Raw genomic sequence first — 26,074 nt, forward strand, 5'->3', positions numbered from 1 at the left:
AGTGTGTCCCCATCCATGTCTACTGTGTGTTAGGAAAATCAACATCCTGGACACCTCCACCAGTGTCATTTCTTTTTTCTGAGAACACTTGAAATCCTCTTTTGAACTACACAGTCAGCTACTGCTGAAAAATGCAGAGAAAGGGGGCCGAAAGAGAGGAGAGTGGAGGCAGGGCCTGGGAAGGCCAGGGCCCGAGACCAGCCCAGGAGGAGGCCAAGCGTTGGGGCCCCTGGGGCAGAGAAACTGCTCTAATGGGGCTCCCAAGTGACAGGTACAGACCTCAGTGGCCAGCTGTGGGCAGTGCCGGTGCCAACAGGGCTTGCAAATGCTGGCTTCCAGGAAGGAAGGAAGACAGAAGCAAACCCACGCCAAGGCCTCCCTGCAGCTGCGTGCAGTTGCTAGCGATGCTGCACCGTCCACCAGCCGGCCAGGCAGGACACCACATTGCTGTCTGGGATGGAACTGGGCTGCTGTTGTGCTGTCCCCTCCCTCACAGCAGGGCTGTGACACTGCCCCCCTCCTGGGCCCGTGGGTCCTATGCCCCCTGCGAAGCCCCGTCCACTTGGTGGTCTAACTGTGTGGCAGCTTGAGGCCGGCTTTTTCCCACATACTGCAGCCACCTTAGCTCATTGAGCACCCCCAGTGGTCTTCCTCATTTAACAAAAAAGGAAGCTGAGCCAGAGAGGACTTTTTTCTGACCTCTCCAGCCATACACATCTGCAAAGCCATGGACTGGGATTTAAATCCAGGGCATCTGACCCGTAAGCCTGTGTTCTTTGTCGCTCTGCCTCACTGCCCCTGTGGTTAAATACAGTAAAATTAAAACCCCAATTCCCCTGTGAGTGCAGGCTCCCCGGGGTGTTCGAGTGCATGCAGGTCACATCTGAAAGACAGTGATGTTCACTTGTGTCAGGTTCGCCATGAGAAAACTGTGAAATAGGTTCATCCTCACCACTAGTAGGAAATAATTATGAAACAGAGGAAAAGCCATCAAAAGCGAGGCCCTGCCGGGTGTACTGAAGGTGTACCCGAGCCCCCGGGCAAAGACCCTTTCCTTGTCTAGGTAAAGCAGCCAAAGGCTGTAACCTAGCCTGGGGACAAAGTCCCAAGGGTGCGGCCTCCTGCACAGGCCTCTTCCCAGGAGTCTCAGAGCCAGCCTTCGGCTCCCCTGCCTGGTCCTCCCTGTTTCCTGCCTCACCCACAGCACCCTCTCCCTTCCTTCTCACCCCTGTCTCTAGGAGCCCCCTCTGCCACCCTCCCCAACAGGGGCTCTGTCCCATAGGCCTGCTGCATCCACAGTTCTCGCATGGGCAGGAACCAACCTCCTCCCCAGGCAGCCTCTGCCCTCACCTTATAGACAGGACAGTCACACCTTGTCTGTCCCACCTGGCCCAGCGGAAACCTGCAGAGGCTGTGACATTTGCAACTAAACATCTGCACTGCTTTGCCCTGGAGGAGGGTGAGGCTGAGCTTGAGAAAGCTCTGCCAATGACCTGGCCCGGGGCAAATTCTGCTTCCGTCACCAGTGGACTTCCGGTCTGGTGCACTCCTTGGATAGAGAGCAGGAGGGAGCCCCAGGGCTGTCTGATATCTCCAGACCAGGGAACAGGCCAGCAGCCTGGGTCCTTTGCACAGCTGGTGACCAGTGCCACCGCACAGGCCGGGGAGAGGGAGCACTGATGTGGGGGCCACTCTGCCCTCAGGCTCCCCTGTTGTCCGGTGCTAAGGTGCAGTGGGTGAGCCGTCCCGAGTGATTGGAAGGATCACGCTGCCCCAGACATGAATGCACCACAGCCATTCTCGTGTGTGCACGTGTGCTGGGGGCACCTACAGGCTTCTGTGTCTCGTTTGCAGGACACAGTGCAGGAGCAACTCCCTGATTCCCTTGCTGTGCGTACGCTTGCGTTCCAGGCCACACACTTGGACCCATGAGCCCACTTCACAGCCTCCCCAGCTCCCAGCCAGGAGCCTGCCCAGGCTGTGCTTCTAAGGGTTCAGCAGTTCAGCTTATTTCATTAAACACGATGCCATCTACATTCACCCATCTTGTAGCAAATGACAGGGTCTCAGTTTTAACAGCTCTGTAACATTCCTAAAGCTGACGTCACAGCCGTGGGACCTCTTGAGGCCTTTATCAGTGACCCAAGGACTCACGTAAATCTCAGTGCCCCGGAGAGGCAGATGTTGTGCTGTCGGTGCTGTGCACACAGTGGGGTCCTGGGCTCAACTGCAGGGTGGCAGCTGTCTCCCTTGCCGGGCTCCCAGGGCTCCCAGCCTCGGCGAGGCCCCCCAGGAAGGGCTCTCAGGCCAGGAAGGGAGAGGGCAACACAGCTCAGTCTCATAAATACGACGGAAACAGTTTGGTGGCACAGGTAGACAGATGCTTACTCAGTGTATCGAGCTCCTTAAAAATAGCTTTAAAGTGTTTGAAAACTAGCAAGAAGCACTAAAGTTTGAATGAATGAGCTAAATCTTTTCCCATAACAATCTTAAGAATAGAAAACAAATGATAAGCTACAGGACCAGGCAGCCAGACACGGACCCCCTGCCCTTGTGGTGATAACAGGCAGGGTCTATGATTTTGGGTTCAGTCTCTGCTTTTAGTAGACCAGTCACAGCTGGCCCTCCACAGGGCGGGCTGTGTAGTCCTCGGATTCGGCCAAACATTGCATCTGGCTGAACCTGCACAGACTTCTCTGTCGCTATTCCCTAAGTGACCTGTGTGACCACTCTTCGCATGTCTTGACCTTGCAGGAGGCAGGCTGGGTCCTCTGGACCCTACTGACAGATCAGCAGTGTCTGTTAAGTGCTTTGGAAGCCTAGACCATTTTGCGTGAGGGCCTCGCGCATCTGAGCGCTCTGTTGTGTGGGCACCTGTTTCCCAGGGGTATGAGAGATGCTGTCTTGGACCCCACGGGTCAAACATTACAAAGTTGATATTGGTTTCGTTTTAGTTCTGCCACCGCCATGGGTAGCTTCCTGTCCCGCAGTCCCCAGCCAGGTCACGGCTTTGGTGAAACCTCTCCACGGGTCCAGATGGCCGCATCGGGATGGTGTCCCCTCCCCTGAGATGGCGCTGTGTCCTTTCCTCCTAGACAACATCATCAAGCGGATCTTTAACATCGTGAAGTTTACCTGGGTCCTGTTCCTGGCCACTGTGGACAGCTTCACCACGTGGCTCAACTCCATCTCCAGGGAGCATATCGACATCTCCATGGTGCTGCGGATCGAGAGGTGCATGCTAACCCGAGAGATCAAGAAGGTAGCACTGCGGCGATGCTTCTCACTCCCCTCATGTGTGGAAGACTGCCAGCTGGAAAGGGTGGTGTGCGCCCCTGAGCCACACTCTGGGAGGATGAGGCAGGAAGATCTCAAGTCCAAGTGCAACCTGGGCAACTTACCAACTTAGTGAAAGAGACCAGGTCTCAAAATAAAGGCGCTCGGCAGGCAGGCCCTGGATGCCACCCTCGGCACTGAGCAGCAGGAAGCTCAGAGCTAATGTGCAGGGTTTGTGTTCCTCCTCCAAAATGTGTGAGTGCAGAAATATTTCAGACCTGCTTTTTTTAGATTTTAGAATATTCGTATGTAGTGAGATGCCCCAGGTGAGGTGACCTACAAAGTCATGCACGCTTAGTGCACAGGGCTGAGCTGATCCCATGCAGTAATTTAGTGCATCCACAGTCTGCCTGCAGCTGCACAGCGGCGAGGTGGAGAAGTCCCATGTCTGTTGCCATACCAGGAGTTTCTAACTCCAGAGCAGTTTGCATTTTCAAACCAGCAGTGCCCAAGCTGGACCTAAAATCCTGAGTCAAATAAGACAGAATGCTCTTTTTCAGGCAGTTGTTGTAGAAGCCCTTTGCCTTTTCTGGATATTTAGGTCTATTCCAGCCTCAGAATTAAGTAATCAAATACCAGCCACACGTTTGTGCATGCACACGCACGCACGCACGCACGCACACACACACACACACACACTTGTGCAGGGTTCTGGTAAAATGGCTCCTTTCTTCATTCTCTCCCCACCTCTCACCGGAGTTTACAGGTGTACAACACAGATGTACCCTGTGAAGGATTATAGCTTTATCTGAAACTCCTCACAGGGAAGGTAAAGCTACATGTAGAGCAACAAAATACACAGTAGTCCCACATGATTTATAGACTACATTTAGAAATAATAGTCCATTTCTGGAATGCTTACTATGACTTGGTGAAACTGCCCCCGCTGAGAACGGGCTCATCAGAACTGCCCTGTGACACTGTATGGCGTTAATGGCCATGCGTGAGCAGATTTCAGTCCAGACTGAGCAACCCAGCAAGGCCCTCCCTCTGACAGGCCGGGGTCCTGAAAGTAGGCAGGTGCTCCGGAGGAACCACGGCACCTTGTCCCCTTCTCTGCAGGGCAATGTCCCGACACGCGAGAGCATCCACATGTACTACCAGAACCACATCATGAACCTCTCCCGGGAGTCGGGCCTGGACACCATCGAGGCTCAGCCCAGAGCTGGCCCCGGGGCCCCGCCGGCCCACAGGATGGACAGCTTGGATTCCCATGACAGCATCTCCAGGTACTTCCTCTCTCAGCACCAGTTGCCAGTTGCCCAAGGTGAATGAGGTGGACACCATCGGAGAGAAGTGAATGGATGGGTGAACGTTACAGGCCTTTGCAGGGCGGCCCCACCCACATGAGCGGATGAAAGTGGTGAGCGATGGAGACTCGCATGCTTCTCAGGCCCAAGACATACTCCCAAGCTCGAGGGAAATGACAGGGTCCCTGCCTGCCCCAGGCTCACACCTTCCCTGCCTTCCATGTGGCTGCTCTGCGAAGGCAGCTTTCACAGGGCTCTTCCGCCTCTGTTTCATCTTTCCTATCCTGAATCATTGCTGTGAGAATTTTAGAGTAAACATTTTGGAGCTGATCCTGTCAGCTCCTTCCCTTGTGATCTGGAGAGAGAGGCCCAGCCAGGCCAGCACAGAACACAGCCCGGGGCTACCTCCTCTGTCCTCAGCAATCCTTCCAGGTGCAAGTGGTCCTCCTGTCTCCTTTTCAGCCAAAGAATGGGTCACAAAGAGGTTAAGACACATTCTAAAAGCCACATGGCTAAGAGTCATGAAAGCCACATGGCTAGCAGCCCATGCCCCACAGGCACCTGGCTCTGTTGGCCCCACGTTCAGGAGCCCAGAGATGTGCTGCATTGGGTGGTCTCTGTGTCCCCCACCTCAGGCCGCTGGGTTCCGGTTCCAGAGAAGCTGCAGGGTTCCTTGCAGCGTGGCAGCTGCTGCAAGCTGGCTCAGGAGTTAGAGATGAAGTCTTGGCCTTAGGAGGGAACCTGCTCTGCCCTGGACGGTCACCTGGCTACAGTCAGGTCTTTTTGCCATCTGATGTGTCCAGAACTGCATCCCTGGGACACCATGCTTTTATTTTTTCTTCAAACATAGTACGAACACCTATGATGCCAAACCCAGGGCTCAGAGTCAAGGTCGTGCCCTGAGTGTCAGGACGACAAGGCTGTGGCCTCTCTGACGCCAGCTATGGGGAGGTACCACTTCCATCCCCGCTGAGGGCCCCCAGCTGCTCCACGGTCCCTGCAGCCTTGGGCAGTTCTCCCCCAATCACAGTGTATTCAGGCACAGGGGGGCACTAAGACTACCTCATCTGCACCCTGAAACTGCGGTGGAGGTGCTCTTCTGACTTGCTGAATTACTCTCCTGAGCATCTCGGATTTGGCCTAGTTTTTTACTACTCAGTACTTATCTATTGATGCAGGTCCATATTTATTGGTATGAAAAGATATTCAAGTACATAAATATTTAAGTTTTTAAACATTATACATGCTAAATTAGTTTTATTTTTAAAACCATACTTACGCATGCTTAGACAGATGTATACGCAATTTCAGTGCAAGTAGAGCCGCACAGGTATTTTCCTTCTTGTCCTCTCAGAGTAAGTAGTTTTTAAAAGTTTTCCAGAGATAATAAGAGAGAATGCAGCTTCACTTAATTGGGGAATAATCACTGCTTGCTTGTAGATCTGAAGTCACACACCGGTGTTTCAGCCTTTGTGTATTGTGGTGAGAAGCGGAGACTCTTAGAACAGGAGCCTTTCAGCGCTCCGAGGCCAGCCCACAGATTTCCCCACCGATGTGGATTTGCCTTTTAGGCTTTTGCTTCCCATCCTTCAATTGGGCGCTTGCAGCACCACTTTGGCCTCCAGAAAGCAGCCTGCAATGTAACATTTTGAAAGCAGAACTTGATTTTCTCCGCACAGGCTACGTAGGGTCTGCCATTGCTAACTCTGGGGCTTTTATTTCCTCTGAGCTTACTGTCTTCCATGAAAGCTGCCAGTTTTCCTAAGTTTGTTCTTACTGCAATCAATCTAGGGCACAGGTGTATGTGACAGGGTGAGGACAGGTGTGTCGCTGTGTATTGTGCATGCACATGCTGACCAGCGCTGCCTCCCAGCTCCAGGGAGAATGGAGGGACAGTGGGGAAATTTTCCAAACCCAACCCTCACAGAGCTGCTGCAGGGGTCCTGGGTTCCATCCCCAGCTCCACAAAACAAGAACATGTAGCACCTACAACCATTTTTCAAAAAACAGGAATGACAGGATGAGAGAAATGTTTAGTTTCTCCATAGAAATTTTCTAGATGAGGTTCCACCCATCCACCCATCCATCCATTGATCCATCCATCCATCCACCCATCCACCAGTCCATCCATACATCCACTCATTCTCCATTCATTCATTGTCTGTTTAACTTTTACCAATGTCCAGCTGCCCCCCAGCTCTGCCCAGGGCTGCTCCATGTGTATGGAATTGGACTGAGTATAATACAAGCTGTATTTTTAAAATGCAAAATTCCAGAAGCTCTGGTGAACTTAACTGCAAGTCATGTTCGTGTTTATCTGGAATGACCTTCTCCCACACAGTGAAGAATGACTCCATGCATGCAGAGCCTACTGCTCCGCTGTCATGCCATGGCAGCTTTGCTGCCTGCCCCATAATGTAATTTATAATCTCTCCTCAAATGCCTTTATAAGAACTTCCTTTCTTGTCTGGTATCATAATAGAGAGATTTTTGTTGTGGTTGTTACCTGGATCCAAGAATATAACAAGGGAAAGGGGGAATAAATGACAGAGCCCTCCTTCACTTGTTAAGACATTGACAATGATTGGTAACATGAGCCTTTTGGAACTGCATGAAGCTATGCACTAATTTGCGAAGGCATAAGATGCACATAAATACAAAAAAAAAGATTTGAAGGGTTTCCCACATCTCCTGGACATCCTCGTGAGCTTGGCTTGAAAGCAGCTGCTTCCAAATGAAGCAGAGTTGAAGGAATAGAAAAAAATACTAGTACATTGAAAATAATCATCCATAGCTCAATGGATTAAAGCGCTTGCTTAGGCCAACGCAGGGCCTGCCGTGGCAGCCCCGCCCCTGGGGCACGATGAGACAGCAACTGAGACTGGGCGTGGTGGTCCACGCCTGTAATCCCAGCACTTGGGAGGCTGTAAACAGGAGGACCACTACAAGTCCGATCTATGCAGTGAAACCCTGTCCACCCTGTCCACCCTGTCCTAAGTACAAAAAAAAAGTCATCCATAAAGTAGCACAGGTAATAATGATTGTTACCTGCATAACAATGTATAATATATTCAACTAAGAATTAACTAAATACAATGAATTAAAATTTAGGAGGAAAAGAAAAAGAAAGACTGATTATAATAAAACCTGACCCAAACTTATAAATATAAAACAACACCTGCTGTCAAGAATTATGAGTTAGGAGATACTTAAATTTGATATTTCAACTCATGGGTTGCTTTTAAGCAAATGCTGTCCAAATATTCCCCAAATTATAAAATGTCTAGTCAGTAAGTAAATTTAGTAGAAAACGAGACCTATTCTGATTTGTTTTTACTGTATTTTGATTAAATTGTTAACCTAAAAAAAAGGGGAGACCCAAGTCAGTGTGGTTTGCTGGGCTCCGTGAGTTACAGGTCTTGCACCTGATGTATCGGCTAGCCACACCCCTCAGCTTCTCTACTTGAGAAACATTCTGGCCTCTAGAGAATAATTGCTCCTCAGGGATGCAGGGTGACAGCCCAAGAGGTGGAGGTCTTCTCCAGGGTGATTCCAGCTGTGGAAGCTGGGCCTGGACAACCTAACATCCCCTCCCCACTGGGAACCAAGACACTGCTGAGCTAGTGCGCAGTCCAGTTCCTGCCATGCATCTTGGCTGTCCAGCAGGCATAATGAGGCTCGAGTCAGGAAGCTGACAAATGGATCTGTTTTTCCTGGGATGGAATTGTCCTGATTTCCTTCCAATCCAGATGTAAAAGTGCAAACTTGATTTTTAGTGGTTGACTTATGAAATCAGCCAGTATCCACTCTTTTGGAGCTGCTGTGTCAGCTGAAATGGAGTAGTTACATTTTGAGGCACTTTCCCAGATCTGAAAGGGATGGTCACCATTTGAAATATGCCACCTAAGAAGTCCCCATGCATGCTATGGGGTACCGTGTGGCTCTCCTCGGCCCTCGTCAGCTGTGTACCTACCCAGAGATGAAGACTGGCCCACAGTTCTCTCTCCAGCAGCCCCCACCAAGACCTAATCCACAATCTGAAACAAACATTAGGTAAAACAAAACATTAACAGACAAAAAGAATCTGGCATTGCTAGAATTGCCTTGTAATTTTTTTTCTTTGTAGCATTTTATTTCATTTTTCGATATTAGTTAATAACCAGCTGCATATCAAATCAGCATCTCATCTCGTCCAAGGCCCCTGGTTTGATGTAGCTGATTGTCATTTAAAAGGAGGATGGAAGACCCGTTGCTTGGGTCACTCCAAAGATTCTCCTCTTGCGGTTGCAAGACAGTATTAAAAAAAGAAAAAACTTTATGCAAATTCTATGAGCAGTTATTTCTGCTCATGCAATTGGACTTCTAAATGCCCTCGGTGAGCTCAGTGCTGCAGTTCTAAAGAAAGCATATTTCTCTTCACTTTTTTTTTTTTTTTTTTTTTTGCGGAACTGGGGATTGAACTCAGATCCTTGCGTTTGCCAGTCAAGCACTTATCCTACTGAGCCATCTCCCCGGCCCCTTCTCTTCACTTATAAAACGGTCATTGAGGGCCAGGGAGACGACTCAGTAGAATAAGCGCTTCCCTGGCAAGCACAGGGGCCTGAGTTCAATCCCCGGTTCCACACACAAAAAAAACGGTCATTGCAAAACTGAATGCACTGTGCCTCTCGAGAACCCGCGGGCCTCGTTGCTGGCCTGTGTCCTTGTCCCATCAAGTGGGGCCATGGGATGGCTTATTAGAGCCAATGCTTACTCAAGCTACAGTCCTGCATTTTACTGTGCAGCCAGACGGGTCTTCCCTGTCCCCAGGCAGCCGCGGGCTGGCACTCTCATGGTGTTGTGTGTGATTGTTGCATGGCAGGGTGTCAACCCATGATCTACGTGTGACTTTGTACCAGCGCCGCTAACTCTGTGTCTCTGTGACTGTTTGCGCTGCTAGCTGCTACACTGAAGCCACCACGCTGTTTTCAAGGCAGTCCACCCTTGATGACTTAGACGGACCAGACCCTGTGCCCAAAACGAGCGAGCGCTCGCGGCCTCGGCTCCGTAAAATGCTCAGCATGGACATGTCCTCCTCATCCGCTGACAGTGGCAGCTTAGTGTCCAGGTGCTTAATCATGCATGCTTTGTTCTGTATCTCGTCCCCTTCTTTGTCTGGATGTCACTGCCCATATCAGTCCCCTGGTGTGTGTCGTTCTGGTTTTCATCTTTGTTTTAGAGTTTGCATGACTAAGCGCAGCATCACTACTGGCCTCTCGGAGACACGGTCGTCCCCAGGACAGCTCTCTGGGAACCCGATCCCTCCTTAGTTTTTGTCTGTTAGAGACTGCTTAAAAATCCTGTCATAAACTTGGTCCTTAAAATATTTCACGCGTTCCATTTTCAAAGTCATAAACCTGCTTCCTGCTTTGGGCTTTGAGTTTTTGAAGGACCGCACACAGGAAAAAAAGTTTCTTCATGATTATGCCAAAAAATACAGAGTGGTAAAAAGTAAAAATCTGCCTTACGTTACTATCAGATAAATGATAACTCTATGGAGAGCACACTTCACGTACAAAAGTAGCGTAGAAGTTAGCATATATTTTACCCCTGGCTTCTGAAAAGAATTGGTATTATGCATTAGACTATGTCACTTTTGAGACTATCACTTGTTTTACTTATAAAAAAATTATACTGGGCTTAAGTCTACTCATTAAATCCTACTGTAAAACAGTAATCACTTAGAAAGAAAATTCTCTGCACTTGAACCCAACCCCCTCTTCGTGTTTTCTGAGAATAGTGCGCAGGGCCACTTGGTGGGTGCAGCGGCCTCACCGGCTGCCCTCCCTCCTGCACATGGGGGCCCGAAGCCAGCCCCTTGAGCAGGTGAGTGCTCTCTGGGTGGCCCTCTGGAGGGCACGAGCTTCAAGTGGAGCCGCAGTGGCTGAGCCCCTGGTGGCTTCCAGCTCTCCAGGAAGCTGTGCCTGGCAGGGAGCTAGCACCAAGCGTCGGAAATCTCCCACCAGGCCGGGGTCAATGCTGCGGCTTCCCAGGAGGCCCTGTCCCTTGAGGTGTCCTTTGCCAGGCCGTTCAGGGTTGGCTTCCTGCACACTGAGGCTGAGCCCTGGGAACTCAACCCCAGTAGGCCAGCAGGGCTCGGCCATTCAGGCCCGAGGTGCCCGTGTGCTCTGCAAACGCTTTGTTCTTCACTCACTGGCTGTCCAGGCTGCAGGCAGTGGAGGGACAGATGCGCTTGATCCATGCGTCAGGAACTCCAGGACCCACAGAGCCCACAGCCCACGCACCCTCCAGCCAGCAGGGAGCGTTCAGGCGCTGCCTGGAAACTGCTGTCCCCCTTTGCACCAGACCATGAGTCTGGGGGCGTGGCTGCTGTGCTCCCATTTCCAGTCTCTGCTGCTTGTGCTTGAGAAAAACAAGGCTCAGATGGTGGTGCAGGAAAACACAGGGAACACTGGCAAGGGCAGAGAAACAGAAGAGAGGCTAAGGCCAGCAGAGGTGTGGGCAGGTGACCCCAGGTGCAGCCTGCAGCCAAGAAGATGGCTCGGGGAAGGAAAGGTGGCACTGGGGAGGGGTGGCAGCGCTGAGAAAGGAGGAGGACTCAAGAAAGGGCTGCATGCCCAGGAGTGGAGCAAATCAGTCCAGTGTGCTGCACACCAGCAAGAAAAAGGTAAAGCAGTAGAAAACAAAGAGGAAAAAGTCAGAGGGTGATTCTTAAGGGTCATTGCTTAGTTCAGCCAGCGTTCAATCCCTGGGAGGCAGGATTGCAGTAGACCGCATCTCCCTGAGATTCTGAGACCCATCCCACTCCTGTGGCAGGCTCTGCTTAGAGCTGCAGCGACCCTGGTCAGCTGCCATGTGCATCTGCAGGTGCATGCGGCGGCTCTGCGTGGAGTCTGCAGGGGCCGGTTTGCTCCTGGCTCTGGGACTCTGCGGTGACATTGCTCTCAAGGCATCTGGACCTTGTAGTTTCCGCACCTCAGGGATGACAATCCTGAAAGGTCGGGCAAATGCAGCGCGGCCTCACAGAACGTTTCCTTCCCATGAGCCTGGAAGTTCATGGGGGGAGGGGGGTCTGGGCAGTGGCTCGGGACCTGGAGAGTCCGGGCTGTGCGGGGCCTGAGCCAGGGCCTGGTCCTCTGTTCCCACAGTGAGCCCACACAGTGCACCACGCTGTACTCCCGCCAGGGGACCACAGAGACTATTGAGGAGGTGGAGGCCGAGGTGGAGGAGGAGACGGTTGGCATGCAGGCGGAGGACCAGGAGGAGGAGTACGGAATAGAGGCTGCGGAGGCTGTGGGGGCTGCAGAGACCGGCCTCTGCCCTGAGGACGAGGATGAGGATGAGGATGAGGATGAGCTGCCGCAGGTCTCCACGGACGATGGGGACGTGGAGGCCCCGCCCTCCTACAGCAAGGCGGTCAGCTTCGAGCACTTGTCCTTCGGCTCGCAGGACGGCGCTGGTGCCAAGAACCACATGGTGGTTAGTCCCGACGATAGCCGCACCGACAAGCTCGAGTCCAGCTTGCTGCCGCCCCTGACCCACGAGCTGACAGCCAGCGAGCTGCTGCTCAACAAGTAAGAGCCAGACCGTGTGCGACGCACTGGGAAGGGTGTGCGTGAGAAGGGCACCCCCGGGCCACCAAGGCGCACTTGGGCACCTGCGTGACAGAGCGAGCAAGGCTGGCGGTCACCCTGAGCCCCGGCTGCAGCCCTGATTCCTGAAGCCATTCCCCCACGCCCCAAATCCTGGCTCAAAGAGATTCCAAATCTGCCCTTTGAGCACTGGCTGGTGTCAGAAATGCGAGATCTAATGCCAGGAAGCTTCATCTTGTCTTCAGCTGCAAGACATCACCTTCGGGGTGTGTAGATAAAGCAAACAGGACCCACAAATGAGTTTTGCGTTTAGATGGGTTCCAAATGCAGGATGCCTTATTACGCATGCGCATTCCACATCTGTAGATACCCCAAATCCGAAGCACGCCCGCCCCACACATTTCAGACAGGAGCTCCGAGGCCGCCTGGGAGAGGGTCGTGTGCAGTGGATGTGCGCTCAGAGAGGCGGGGCCGGGGCGCCGCAGGAGGGGCCGAGGCCGGCAGGAGCCTCAGCTGGCCCTCTGTGTTGGCAGGATGTTCCGGGACGATGAGCTGGAGGAGTCCGAGCGGTTCTACGTGGGCCAGCCGCGCTTCCTGCTGCTGTTCTACGCCATGTACAACACGCTGGTGGCGCGCTCCGAGATGGTGTGCTACTTCGTGATCATCCTCAACCACATGGTCTCAGCCTCCATGATCACCCTGCTGCTGCCCATCCTCATTTTCCTGTGGGCCATGCTGTCCGTGCCCAGGCCCAGCCGGCGCTTCTGGATGATGGCCATCATCTACACCGAGGTCAGCAGCGCCCCTGGGCCTGCGTTCCCACAGGATGGGAGGGGATGGCTCGGGAAGGTGCGCTGAGAGGCCGGAGGACCTGGCGAAGCCGGCGCCAGCCCAGCAGGATCCACCCTTGCAGAGCAGAGCTGCGGGCCTAGGGCGCAGGCCAGCTTGGACACACAGGCAGGGTCCCTCCTGGACACAGAAAATCTGAGGGACAGAAAAGGCAATGCCAAGGGCGGGGAGATGGCTCAATGGACTAAGCGCCTGCTTAGGCAAGCGCAACGACCTAGGTTCGACCCCCAGCACCGCAGGCCACTCTGGCCCTGCCCCACGCTGGCCCCGCCCCCGAGCGTGCTAAGTGGGCCATTGAGACCGAGCGGGGTAGTGCATGCTTGTAATCCCAGCACTGCGGAGGCTGAAAACAGGAGAATCACTAAGAATGGGAGCTGTGTAGTGAGACCCTGTACCAACACAGTTTAAAAAAGAAAAGGCCACACCCCATGTGGGAAAGGGGCCGAATTTCCCAGCCTGCCGGGCGCTACTGGGGTCCTGCTGTGCTCTCCTGGAGAGGTCCTCCCTGCCTTGAGCTCAGGTCTTCTCGGTCATGGGCACCGCCCTGAATCTGGCAGCTTGGTTCCCAGGACAGAAGGGGTCAGAGCCTGGAGGTGCTGGGCTGTGGCGTGAGAGCAACCCGCAGCATGTTCAGCTGGAGCCAACGCAGGGAGGATCCGAGGTCGGCGCTGCACGGCTGAGGGACCTGCTGTCGCAGTGCTGTGCCTTGCTCAGCCGCCTCACGGGCTCCCCAGCCCTCTTAGGGCAGGGCGTCTATCAAACACCCTTCTGCATCTGGGGTGGGGGTGAGGCGGCACCGAGAATGGAAGAGGGAACAAGTACTTACAGAGCTTTCATCTTAAAAATAGAAACGGGCTATGTTAGCCAGGCCCAGTGGCTCACACAGGAAGTCCTAGCACTCTGGAAGGCTAAGGCAGGAGGGGCTCATGTTCAAGCCCAGCAACTCAGCAGGACCCTTCCTTAAAATAAAAATAAGTAAAAACGGGGCTGGAGACGAAGCTCACTGTGAAAGCCCCGGGTTCTCCCAAAAAGTAAGTAGGAACTTAGGCTGAAGCTAATTCACTCTGCAGTTTAAACTATCATTGCAGGGCCAGCGTCTAGCTCAGTAGAATAAGCATTTGCCTGGCAAGTGCAAGGTCCTGAGTTCAATCCCTGCTACCACAATAAATAAATAAACAAATAAAAATAAACTTTCACTGCAGAGATGAGAAGAGAAACAGGGAGAAAACAGTTGTTTGTATTGCTCAGTGGCTCGAAGCTGTGGTGGCAGATGCGAGGAAGGGAGGTGGAAGCCTGTGCGCCGCATCTGGCCCAAGAGGAGCCCTGGTCAAAGCCAGGAGCGACGCAGAAACATGGGTGTGCTTGGCTCAGCTGCTCATGGCTGCTGTGTCTTCGTAGCGGAATAACGCTAATTAATTAATTCCTCTAAAATGGTGGAAGTAATGTTGGTTAGGTGGTGCTGAGCCCTCTGGTGCCCTGCCTTGTCTGTGAGACACTCGTGACACTGAGATCTCGCCTGGTGATGAGTGTTGTGATCCTGGGGTCATAGTTCTCATTACACATCGCTGTGTGTGTTCCTGTACCCAAGGCGGGTGTTTCCAGAACCTTGATGGCATTGTTCTAGAACCCTAGTCCCAAGAGCAGAGGACATGCTTCTGCCCTCTGCACCCCTCTGCAGGTGGCAATCGTAGTGAAGTACTTCTTCCAGTTTGGATTCTTCCCCTGGAACAAGAACGTGGAGATCTACAAGGACAAGCCGTACCACCCCCCAAATATCATCGGAGTGGAGAAGAAGGAGGGCTACGTGCTCTACGACCTCATCCAGCTCCTGGCACTCTTCTTCCACCGCTCCATCCTGAAGGTACTGGGGTGCCACGGGCAACGGGTGGCTCCCTCGGAGGAGGCAGCTTAGTTGGGCAGCACCCCAGGGGCCTGGGCATCAGGCTCTTGGGTAGAGCTCCAACCCTCCCCTCCCCTCTGGCATTTCTGCGAGGCCAGGCAGCATCTTCCCACCCCTGTCTAGGGTCGGGCTGCACGTGGCTGGAGAACATGGCCTCTTGATTCTGGGTGACTGCTGCTGCTGCGCTCTTCCAGCAGCAGGAAGCCCAAGTGCTTGCTGAGTGTGTGTGTGTGTGTGTGTGTGTGTGTGTGTGTGTATGGGGGTTATTGGAAAGCAGGTGGGGGGGGGCACAGCTGTGCCTTGGTGAGCTCATGCACACTGTGGTCACCTTTCCCAGGAGGACTCAGCACAGGTCCCAGGCTCTGTCTTTCTCAGCACTTGCGAGAACTATGGACTCAGCTCAAAACACATGCTCCTCTCCAGGGGCAGCGTGACAAGGGCTGCGCAGCCGTCTTTCTGCCTCCTTTCACCACTGCCCTCTCCTCTTGCCTTAACCTTGTGTTCTTGTCAAAAATATTTTAACCAGTGTCTTTCCCAGTCCCCAGGTTCTTTTTGAGTACAGACCATGGCATTAGTCAACACACACACACACACACACACACACATACACAGGGCTGTGACTTTGTCTCTGGTCAACTGATTGTTCTGAGTCACAGGGAGCTCCAGCCCCCTAATAACAAGGCCCAGGAGGCCCAGGACGTAGGCCATAGCCTGACCGTATGCTCACAACAGCGAGCCCCATGGAGCTTGCTGGGCCTGCTGCCCCATGTCCTGGAGCAGGCTCTGCAGAAGCCCAGCAGCCTTGTCACACACAGAGCCAGTGCTGCCCAAGGACAAGCCTCACAGCTTTGTCCTGAGCTGATGACGTTGTTCCTCTGCGATAGCTGTGGACGCTGTCCTGGTACACGTACTCGGGTCTGGAAAGGCCGTTCCTGGGGAGCAGCCATGTCCACCCCCGTCAGCCAAGTGTTGCCCGTTCCCACCCAGCTCGGCTTCTGCCGGGCCGTGCACGCAGCCCTGCCTCCTTACATAGTTGATTCTCCCTCCATTGCATCCCGCCCTTGTTCCCAGTCTGGAGGGATGGCTTGTAGGCCGTGATACTGAGGGGCACAGAGCCAGCTGTCCCTCACACAGCAGTGGTCTCACTGTCCCTTCCTCCTGTCCAGTGCCATGGTTTGTGGGATGAGGATGAAGTCGTGGACAGCAGCACAGACAAGGAGGACTCTGACGCAGAGCTGTCCCTCAGTCACAGCAGGAGAGACTCCGCGGACTCGCTCAAGTCCATCAACCTGGCCGCCTCAGTAGAGTCGGTGCACGTGACCTTCCCTGAGCCACCCGCGGCTGTGCACAGGAAGCGCTCGAGCTGTAGCTCGCCAGGTTCCCCAGGATCCAGCTTTTCCTCGAACAGGTCCAAAAGAGGTGTGTGTCCCGCTGCATCTTGGGCCTGAGCAATTCTGGTGGTGCCAGGATGTGGGGAGAGGAGGCCCTGGGAGCGGCAAGAGACAGAAACTGCGCCAGGAGAAGAGGGCTGCGCAAGGGCCAATCCTGCCTCCGCTGGGAACAGCTGATTCCATCCCAGGACAGGGCTGCGAGTCCCTGTGAGCAGGGCTGGCGCACCCCAGGAGCCGTGCAGGCTTTAGGCACGGGAAAGTGTCCACAGTGCTCCTGGTGCAGCCCTGGTGCCCTCAGTCACAGCTCAGTTTGAAAATGGATTCAGCATAGGCAGTGGGAACTCTCAGCCACGCAGTCCAGAGGCCCCCAGAGCTGCTTGGTGATTCTTCACTCACGCAGACCCCTGACAGACAGACAGGAAGTGACGCCCTGCTTTGTGTCTGAGTCTGACGTCCAGAGCCCTCCATACACCTATGCATGTCCATCCAGGGCCAGTTTTGGGGAGGCCAGGTTCCGCTCCTTATGTAGTTGGAGAAATCAAGCTATGACAAAAGGCATGGGCCTCACACCCCTCAGGAGAAGCTGACTTTACTTGGTGCAGTAAAAGCTGTTCTTTGAAGTGCTTCTTCCTGGGACAAGTGTTAGGAACACCAGACAGAGCTGGTGAAGCCCAGAGGTCCTCTCATGAGAAGGTGGAGCTGAGAGGACAGATCCTTAAATACTGGGCGCATCTTTGCCCACACGCGGCTGCCTGGCCAGGCCTCCCCAAGCAGTGCCCTGGGCCCTGGGGGCCCTGCTGGCAAGCCCCACCCTGCCCTGAGCATCTTCATGCCCTGGCCCCTCCAGGCAGCACGAGCACCCGGAACAGCAGCCAGAAGGGCGGCAGCATCCTGAGTGTGAAGCAGCCCAGCAGGAGGGAGCTGTACATGAAGAAGCTGCAGGAGCACCTGGTCCAGGCCAAGGACTTCACCATCCGGAAGTGAGTACACAGCTGTCGGAAGTGTCAAGCCCTCGCCCTCGGGCCAGTGGCCAGGACCATCTGGTTTTGGGTGGGCTAAAACCGCCATGGTTGCGCTGCTCCTGAAGATCGTTTTCCAGCAGCACAGTGGCTTTCATATTTGCACCCTTCCCAATGGACAGAGCAGGTGAAGGGCTCCAGGGCTTGCAGGGCAGGTCCCAGGTGTGCTTGCCACCCAGCCTGGTGGGCAGAAAGGGCCCTGAGGGCACAGCCAGATGCGCACAGTTCCGCCCACCCATTCAGGCCACCCTGAAGGCAGGTCTGTGGGTTTGGGCCTGCAGTCACTGTCCAAGCTGGTGATGCCCGGAGCGAGGTGTGTGGGGAGGCAGAGTGGGCCGGAGAGACAAGCCAGGGCTAGGAGGCTACATGGGGAAGGTTGGGACCGGAACAAGACAAAAGCAAGATGCCTTAGCACCCCCAGTCTGTACCCCATGTTCCGAGGGCCATCCCCAACCCACCCTCCCACTGGCACCAGCTCTGCAGCGTACAGCAGCCTCAGGCCACAGGGACAGTGCAGCGGAGTCTCCAAGAGGCAGTCCTGTGCCAGCGGGGGAGGTGGAGCCCAGAGCAGGGCCAGAGCCAGCGCTCCGCGCTCCCCGCGCGCCTGCCCCTCGTCCAGCGCCCTTGGCTCTCTGTCTTACAGGACTCTGCAGATCTACGTGCCCATCAAGCAGTTCTTCTACAACCTCATCCACCCGGACTACAGCGCTGTGACCGACGTGTATGTGCTCATGTTCCTGGCCGACACTGTGGACTTCGTCATCATCGTCTTTGGGTTCTGGGCCTTTGGGGTAGGTAGGGGTGTCGGCCAGCCACAGCCTTTCATCCTGGGAGAGGCCGCTCGGCACCAGCCCACGTTCTTCTCCACAGAAACATTCTGCAGCGGCAGACATCACCTCCTCGCTGTCTGAGGACCAGGTCCCTGGGCCATTCCTGGTCATGGTCCTCATCCAGTTTGGCACCATGGTGGTGGACCGCGCGCTCTACCTCAGGAAGACTGTGCTGGGCAAGGTCATTTTCCAGGTCATCCTTGTGTTTGGAATTCACTTCTGGATGTTCTTCATCCTGCCTGGGGTCACAGAGAGGTGAGCATCTCGGGCCAGGACACAGCGCCCCCTACAGGTCGACTCCCAAGGACCTTGTTGTAAGTGCGTTCCTGGGTGAACCGTCCACATGTGGCCCATCCACTGTTGGCCACCTGGCTGCAGGCAGGGGCAGGAATCTACACTACATCAGCAAATGCGCAGTGGAAATGGATTCCCCAGAGTAGCTTAGCTGGCTTTCATCTGAGTTTGTAGAAACGGTTTTCAGAGTCAGAGAAGCCACAGCCTTCATGATTGCGGTACCATTGGCTTGGAGAGGACCTGGAAAGAGGGCATGGGCACACGGTTGGGTAGAGAGGGCCCCAGATGGTGCTGAGGCGTCGAGGCTATTAACTGGCAGAAGAGACGCAGGGCAGGAGCTGGGGGCTATAGTTTCCATATCATATGAAAGAGGGGGACCCTCACCCATGCGTGACTCTGTCCACACAGCAGCTGCTGCTAGCTGAAGTGACTTGAGGGTCGGGGTGAGTGGGATGACGGTGGTGCCTGATGCTCAGTGGGGAAGCTGGTGGCTGCGGTCTTCCCCGGGCCCAGAGCAGGGCTGCTTCCCCCAGCCGCGGCCTCCCCACTGACCCCCTCCCGCGGGCTCTGTCCAGTCCTTGCCCTTGGATCTCGGCCCAGCGTCCCTGCTCCCAAGGGGCCACCCCACCCATGCTTCCACCCACATCAGCCCTGTGCCCGAGGTCGTGCTTCACGTGCAAACCTAGTACCTGGATTCAGTAATATAGGAATCACTGATTCTGAAGAACAACTGATGTGATGTAAATATCTTAATGGGAAAAAGAAATAGGAAAATGATCCCGAGGCTGTAGCAGAACTCAGGAAATAAAGGATTGTTACCGGAAAGCACCCAAAGCCCAGAAGCATCTCCATCCTGCATCTCACAATGGGAATGAGTGTATGAGGCGTGCTTAAAATACATGGTGAATGCTCAGGTTGCTTCCTTAAATGTATTACAGCAGAAGACACACTGCCACCAGTCCACCCCACGTCCTCACTCCGCTTCAAACACATGCGTCCTATCTTCTTGCCACTTTCTGGAGCAACTCTGGAAGCCTCTTTCCTGAGTTGTGCTGCCGTGGCTGCCTCGAGGGCCTGAATGGACCCAAACTGTGTGCCTTTCATGATAATTTTGATCCAGGGGAAGAGGCTGAAGCCACACAGAGCCAGAGCCGCTGCTCAGGGGTGAGGGCACCGTCACGCAGCAGGAGCTCCTTGCGGCTGTGTGCACACATTCACCATCGTTTCGGTCAGTCTCAGCAAAGACTTCCAGAACTCTCCAGAAAGTGGCAAGAACAACGATGTGAGTTCCCAGAAAGTGCAAGAATCATGAAAGGAATTAATGGCAATGTCTTTTATGGTAATAATTTTTGATGTGAATATTCACTGTATATTTTTATCATACTTCATGGCTTAGATTATAAGAGTAATTCAGATTAAGGCAGCTGTTTGTACAAGTATCTGAATTTCTTCATGAGGATGTTGTCAGTCTTGTTAGCCTTTAAAATAATTATAAATATGCTCTACAGATATTGAATCTACAGATACTATATCTGTCCCTTAAATCAGAAATAAACCAAGTGTAAACCTCAAGGTAGCCAAATGGTAAATTTAGAGATATTTTCTGATAAATCAAAGCAACCAGTAAAAGACACTCTCCACCAGTCATCACAGAACTTCCCAGTTTCTTTCTCTAGGTTAGGACAGCTGGGCGCCATGGGGAGGAGTGCTCTCCCCAGCCCACTCCACGTGGTGGCGCTAGACCCAGCCCCACTCTCAGGCCTTGGGTTTCCCTCCCATGTGGGAACTACCTGTCCGTTCATCCAGTATTAAAGAAGCCCAGCCCGGTCCTTCACTGTACAGTGTGGGCAGAGCTGGCTCTCTCATCCCACAGAGCCTGGGTCTTTGCCATGTCTCCACAGGAACCCACAGAGATTGTACTGTGGCCATCAGGGTGCCTTCAGCAAGGTCAAATGATAGCCAAACAGCTTGGTCATCTGCTGGTATTAGTGTCCTATTACTGTCTCAAGAAATTACTGCAAACCCAATGGTGTAAACCAACATAAATTTACCATTTTAAGGTTCTGTGGTCAGCATTCTGACAGGGGCTCAGTGAGCTAAAGTCAAGGTGGGACAGAGCCTGCCCTTCTATATCTCCTAGAGGCTACCCACATCCCTCTGCTTGTGGCCCCTTCCCTCCTCTCCAAAGCCAGTGATGATTGCCTTGTCCTGTTCTGGTGGCATAACTCTGACCAGTCCTCCATCCTCAGGTCTCCCTTTCAGGACACTGATTGACTTAGGCCCACGTGGATAACCCAGGACTAACTGCTCCACCTCCAGCTCTTAGACCTAGATGGCATTCTCAGAGTCCTTTGAGCCAGCCTCAGCTTGGGGGCTGTGCTTCTTTCTAACACATTGTTCTACCAGGCTGTTGAGGGGAGTGGCAGAGCAGCAACGCCTGTGGGTCAGAGCGGAGCAGGAGCTGGCTGCAGTGCAGTGCAGCCCTCCTGCCTCCAGGCCCCACCTCCCGAGGCCCTGGTCTGCGTACCCAGCCAGGTGCTTTCACTCGGCGCCTTCCTTACCTGACCCACACCACACCCACACTGCCTCATGCTCAATCCATACTGCATGGTACAAATGGGACCTTTATCCTCTTCAAACTTGGCATGGAATCATTTAACACTTGCAGTGTGCCCTTGAGCTATTTTCTTCCACGTCTCTGAGCTCTGCTGCAGTGTCTTCCTACCGTGATCCATGTAGCTGACGGGTGACCTGCATTGTGAAGTCTTCTGGGCCACCCCTTGTAGGAAACCTCCTCTGACATCACAGTCTGCGTGAGAGTTCCTTCCTCTGGGTTCTAGATGTGCTGTCAGTCCAGTAACTTACTTACTATGATTTTCAGCTTCATTATTTCTCTCTTCTAATAAACTCTAGACAACTTGAGACTAAGGTATTCATGTTAATCAGCTTTCTGTCATGATGACAAAATATCTGAGGTAATCAGCTTACCTCAGAGGGAAAGTGTATTTTAACTGATGGCTTCAGAAGTATATCCATGGACCCTGGCAGAACATCATGGCCAGGGCATGTCACAGAATAAAGCTGCTCAGGGAACAGACATGAAGGGGTGTGTCCCCATCCCTGTGACCTCACTTCCTGCCTCCAGGCTCCGCCTCCTGAGGGTCAACTCCTGGGGCCAGCTCCAGGTCTCAGCTGTAACAGGCTGCTTCTCCGCTCCTCCTGGCATGGAGCAGACGCCTCTGCAGGGCTGGTCTCGGCGTGGCCTGAGATGAGTGGCAGCTCCTGAAGTGTTTGCTGTGGGTGCGATGATGAGAGGCCGTCAGAAAGGAAGGACAGGCTTCTAGAACAGTGATGGCGATCCTGTCAGGACTTTCTGTGGTAACAGAAGTGGGCGGCAGCACACCTGCCATGGATTTGCCGCCACTGTCCTAGAAGCCTTGGTGGCAACTCTCAACAGAAACATTAATTTTTGTCTTCTGAATCTAGCATCTTAAAATTTGATTATATTTTGTCTTCATTTTCTAAGGATCATGCTTCTTATATATTTTTTGAATTTTATTTGCATTTATTTTATGCTTAATTTATTCCCGTGCCATAAATTTTTGCATCTGGGATATCTTTTTCTTCTGTGCAACTTCCTCTTCTGGTTTGGGAACAATTTGTTCCTTTTCAGTAAGGATCATCTCAGTATGGCAGGGGAGCTCGTGTATGGATTAATCCGGCCATGAGCTCTATAAGTACGGCGGCGCGTCTTGGGTGCTTTGTTCACCTGGATGTGTTCAATAACCAGAGAATCTACACCTAAACCCTTAAGCTCAGCATTATTCTCTGTGTTTTTATGTATGTGCAGCAAAACTTCGGCACTCTTTCTGGGCCACCAACCCTGTGTCCAGCCCCACTGTTTGGCCTGGGCGCACCTACCAACTCCACCACTGTAACGCCAGTACCACATTGCTTCTGTAATGTGGCATCCTTGAGATACTTGGTGGCCTTTCGGATGTGCATACCCTTGGTGGCCAGGCAGTTTCACGCGTGCTCTTAAAGTGAACGTGAAGATTTGAGCCTCTTGATTTGCATGATTTTGCGGGGTTTTCTGGGTCGAGAGAGTAGCGAACCATTTTCACAGGTCACCTAAGGCTGCTCACAGGAAGATCACACTTCTTATATTTTATAAAAGTTTTTGTTTACTGCAATTGGAAAAAAAATAAGTAGAATAAATATCTGGTCCTTTACCTGAGAGCTTGAGAAGCGCTCACTAGTCCAGAGTGGACACTGGATACATGTTTGTTGATCGCTGAGTGAAGACCCCGCCCGTGGTGCTCAGAATCGTGCGTGGCTTATTCACCTCCCTTCGTTGTCCAGGGCAGGGCAGCAGGTGAAGCAGGTGTCCTGCCAGTGTGAGCAAGCACAGCCCACCCGGGGACAGCCAGTGTTGGCTCCAGGCACAGTGTAGTGAGCAGCACACCGCAGCCACAGAGGTGTCTCTGCCTCCTTGGCTTTTACCTTTGAGCCCCAGCTAATGCCATTCCTAGCACACCAGCCTAGCTGGGCCGTATTGGGCAAAACTTAGCAAGATGTGGAGGGCTGATCAGCTAGCTGTCTGTGCTCTCCACCAGCATGCCCTCGACAGTGTCATTTCTCATCACTCCATGAGACCATCCCCCACTGGCATCGTGGTTCAGTCCCTCCCCCGCCCTTGCGAGTGCTCCTGCCAGTGTCTGTACAGACCAGCTGACACGCTGGGAAGGGCGCAGTGCAGTCCTGGGGCGCAGTCCAGTCATCTAAGAGCTTCCACTCACTCCCACGTGACCCCTTCGTGTGTTGTGTGGACATGCAAGCCTGTGCCCACACCCAGATGTTCTCAGCGAGGTCATACAGCGTTCTGGGCAGCCATCCCTACCAGGAAGGAGAGGCACGTGGCTAGGTGCATTTTAGGACATGCCCACCTGGAATGTGGCTCAGCTCAAAGCCAAGAGTTGTGGCCACACAATGAGGTGAGTGAATCTCAGAGCAGTTATGAGGGAGCACAAGGCTCAGGTTGCACTCATATTATTTTACAAAATGCGGGGGCCGAGGATTTAGCTCAGGACCAGCACCTGCCTGGCAAGTGCAAGGTCTGAGCTCAGTTCCCAGGAAAGCAAGCAAGCAAGCAAGAAAAAAGAAAGGCAGACGAAGCCACAATGACAGCAGGCCCTCAGGAATGCCTGTGTGGGGAGCCAGGAGGGGAGGAGGACGAGGAAGAGGAGGAGGAGGAGGACAGATGCTCCCGAGGACTGTCCGGTGTGAGCACATTTCAGGGTGATGTACACATTCGTTGTCTTGACTACTACTGCTTTCAGGGGTATGACCTAAGAAAAATCCAGCACTTGGTCACTCATGGGCCTCAAATCTGTTCCTGTACTCTCTGCCTCAGTAAAGCTGGAACAGGAAGGGGCTCAGCTGAGTTTTCCAGCCTGCGTTTCTCTGTGAACATTTTTCTGTTTCTTTGTGGACTGCATGGTAAAGGACAACGAGTCACCTGGAGTGTGTTGGCCGCGACAGGCGTGTGATCGGCAGTGTTCGTGCCGCCTGCTGTCATGCATAAGGACACTGGTTACATCGCTCCTCCTTGTAGCCCGAGGAAACTGGACACAAAGGAGGAAGCAAGTTGGCCAGGGGCACATCCACTACTCAGTGAAGAGTGTGACTTTACCAGTTTTTCTTGCCCCCACAATCTTGATCAGTTGATTGAGTCAAAGCTTAAACCCAGAGCCGATCACATGCTAGGCACAAGCTCTCTGGGCAAGCTGCGTCCCCAGCCCTCCCATATTGCTATTAAATCTGCCTTCCTGATGTGAGACAACAAGGGCAGATCCATCCGATCTTTAAAAGTCTGCCCAGCCCCGGGCAGGTAGAGTGAGGGAACTCCATGCGGGTGGCCAGCCAGTGTCTGGGGACATACGTCTTCATCTCCCCTGCCCCATGCCTCTGAAGCCACCATGGCCCAGTCAAGTTGGGAGTACTGAGGACATCAGGAAATGTAGAGACTGGTCACCTCTGGGGCCACAGAGTGGGACCACGGAGGAGGAAAGAGGAGTGTTTGAGTCTTCAAAGCAAAAGCATTATTTCTCCTGGACTTCCTGCAAGAAGGAAATGAATGACATAAGCGGGTGCAGCCAGTGGGCATCCTCAGAGGCAGTGGCAGCCAGGACCACTACTGGGCCCAAAGACATTGGGGTCCTGCCCTGCAGCTGCCTGAATTTGGCGCCCTCCTTACTCCACGTGAAGCAAAGGACTGAACCAGTGCGGACACTTGCTGCACACAGGCAGGGCAGGCCTGAGCTTCCACACAGCCGCGGTTGCCGTGCCCAGCCAGCGGCCCAGCCCGCTCCCTGGCACCGCGGACTGCTGCTTCCCCGCCGAAAGGCATGATTTTCAGTTTTAAAAAGCAGTAAAATTAAAAGTTGGTGAGAAACGCACAGTGAACACAGAGTAATACACTGTATAATAGATTCCAAGTGGAGCTCCAAATGCTGACAAAGACGAGGACACCGAAGTGTCACTGTGTCAAAGTCTTCGTGCTTTTCAAAATGCGCACTGAGTGTACCAAAGACCCAGGCAAGACGACACTGCGCTTATCACGCCCGAGAAGGTTTCCAGAGCGCGGCCTTCTTTGCAGACGATCTCCAGGCGCAGTGCTTAGGGAGCCGCTGGCTCGGCGAGGGAGCCCTTGGGCGCCATGCGGCACTCTGGGTCTCTTCACATGCTGCACAAAGACCAGCTCTGCTGATAACATGTTTCCAGAAGGCCATCAGGTGACAGAGGACAGCTTTCCACAGGTGGGCAGGATCTTCAGAGAAAGGACTGGTGTCTCGAGGAACATGCCTTGGAAACAGACCACAGTCCGGGTTTGGAAAGCAACATGGAGAGGGATTCATTGTGCCTGGGTGCAGGCAAGCGGCGGGAGCCGAGAGGCATGTGTCTCTCTTACAGGGATGGGGAGAAGCCGGGGCAGTCGGTGGGGAGATTTTCATGAACATCCGGGGTCAACGTTCGGTGGCTGCCTTGCCCCTCAGTGGGCAGTCTTTGAGGTGTCCAATGTAAATGTCTCGTGTCTCCAGATGTCCTGGAACCCACAAGCTTTCTTGTCCTGTCCCCTCTCCTTTCCTGTGCTTACTTGTGACAGCACTGGTTACTTAGCTGAGTTCCACAGAGAGTAGTGTCCCCATGGAAAGCAGGGGAGTCAGGTCCTGTTCGAATCTTATAATTTTCTGTCTTTAAAGGTGCATAGTTTGCCTGGCAAGTGCAAGAACCTGAGTTCACAGTGAAATAGGCGCTTCCCTGGCAAGTACAAGGGCATGAGTTCAATCCCTGGTTCCGCAAACAACAACAACAAAAACAGTAAAGTCATATTAATCTGCTGAATTGTAAAAGGCTCAAGTCAACAACTTCTGACATTGCCAGTCCTATGGATAACCCACTACTATTATGAACTACTGGACTATATTGGATTATTTTGCTGAATTCACACACCTACAATATTTAAATGGCAATAGAACACCCATCTCTGACAAAACTAAACAAAAAAAGGGGATATAAATGAAGGACCATTTTGTATCTGTATATACAAAATA

The 26,074-nt window shown here is 53.2% G+C and overlaps 1 protein-coding gene across 1 annotated transcript in view; it reads left to right on the forward strand.

Annotated features, from left to right (window-relative positions):
* The window catches only part of Piezo2 (piezo type mechanosensitive ion channel component 2), a 181,586-nt gene that overhangs the window by 137,440 nt on the left and 18,072 nt on the right, over nucleotides 1-26,074 (forward strand). Inside the window, exons 34-43 of the mRNA XM_023705295.1 lie at nucleotides 3,096-3,262; nucleotides 4,399-4,565; nucleotides 9,526-9,693; nucleotides 11,735-12,160; nucleotides 12,712-12,970; nucleotides 14,706-14,888; nucleotides 16,094-16,346; nucleotides 17,166-17,298; nucleotides 17,981-18,128; nucleotides 18,208-18,422. Of these exons, the coding sequence (XP_023561063.1) occupies nucleotides 3,096-3,262; nucleotides 4,399-4,565; nucleotides 9,526-9,693; nucleotides 11,735-12,160; nucleotides 12,712-12,970; nucleotides 14,706-14,888; nucleotides 16,094-16,346; nucleotides 17,166-17,298; nucleotides 17,981-18,128; nucleotides 18,208-18,422 (2,119 nt within the window). The remainder of the gene's footprint in view (nucleotides 1-3,095; nucleotides 3,263-4,398; nucleotides 4,566-9,525; nucleotides 9,694-11,734; nucleotides 12,161-12,711; nucleotides 12,971-14,705; nucleotides 14,889-16,093; nucleotides 16,347-17,165; nucleotides 17,299-17,980; nucleotides 18,129-18,207; nucleotides 18,423-26,074) is intronic.

Source organism: Octodon degus, unplaced genomic scaffold (assembly GCF_000260255.1).
Source record: "Octodon degus isolate 3935 unplaced genomic scaffold, OctDeg1.0 scaffold00216, whole genome shotgun sequence".
Classification (NCBI taxonomy): Eukaryota; Metazoa; Chordata; class Mammalia; order Rodentia; family Octodontidae; genus Octodon; species Octodon degus.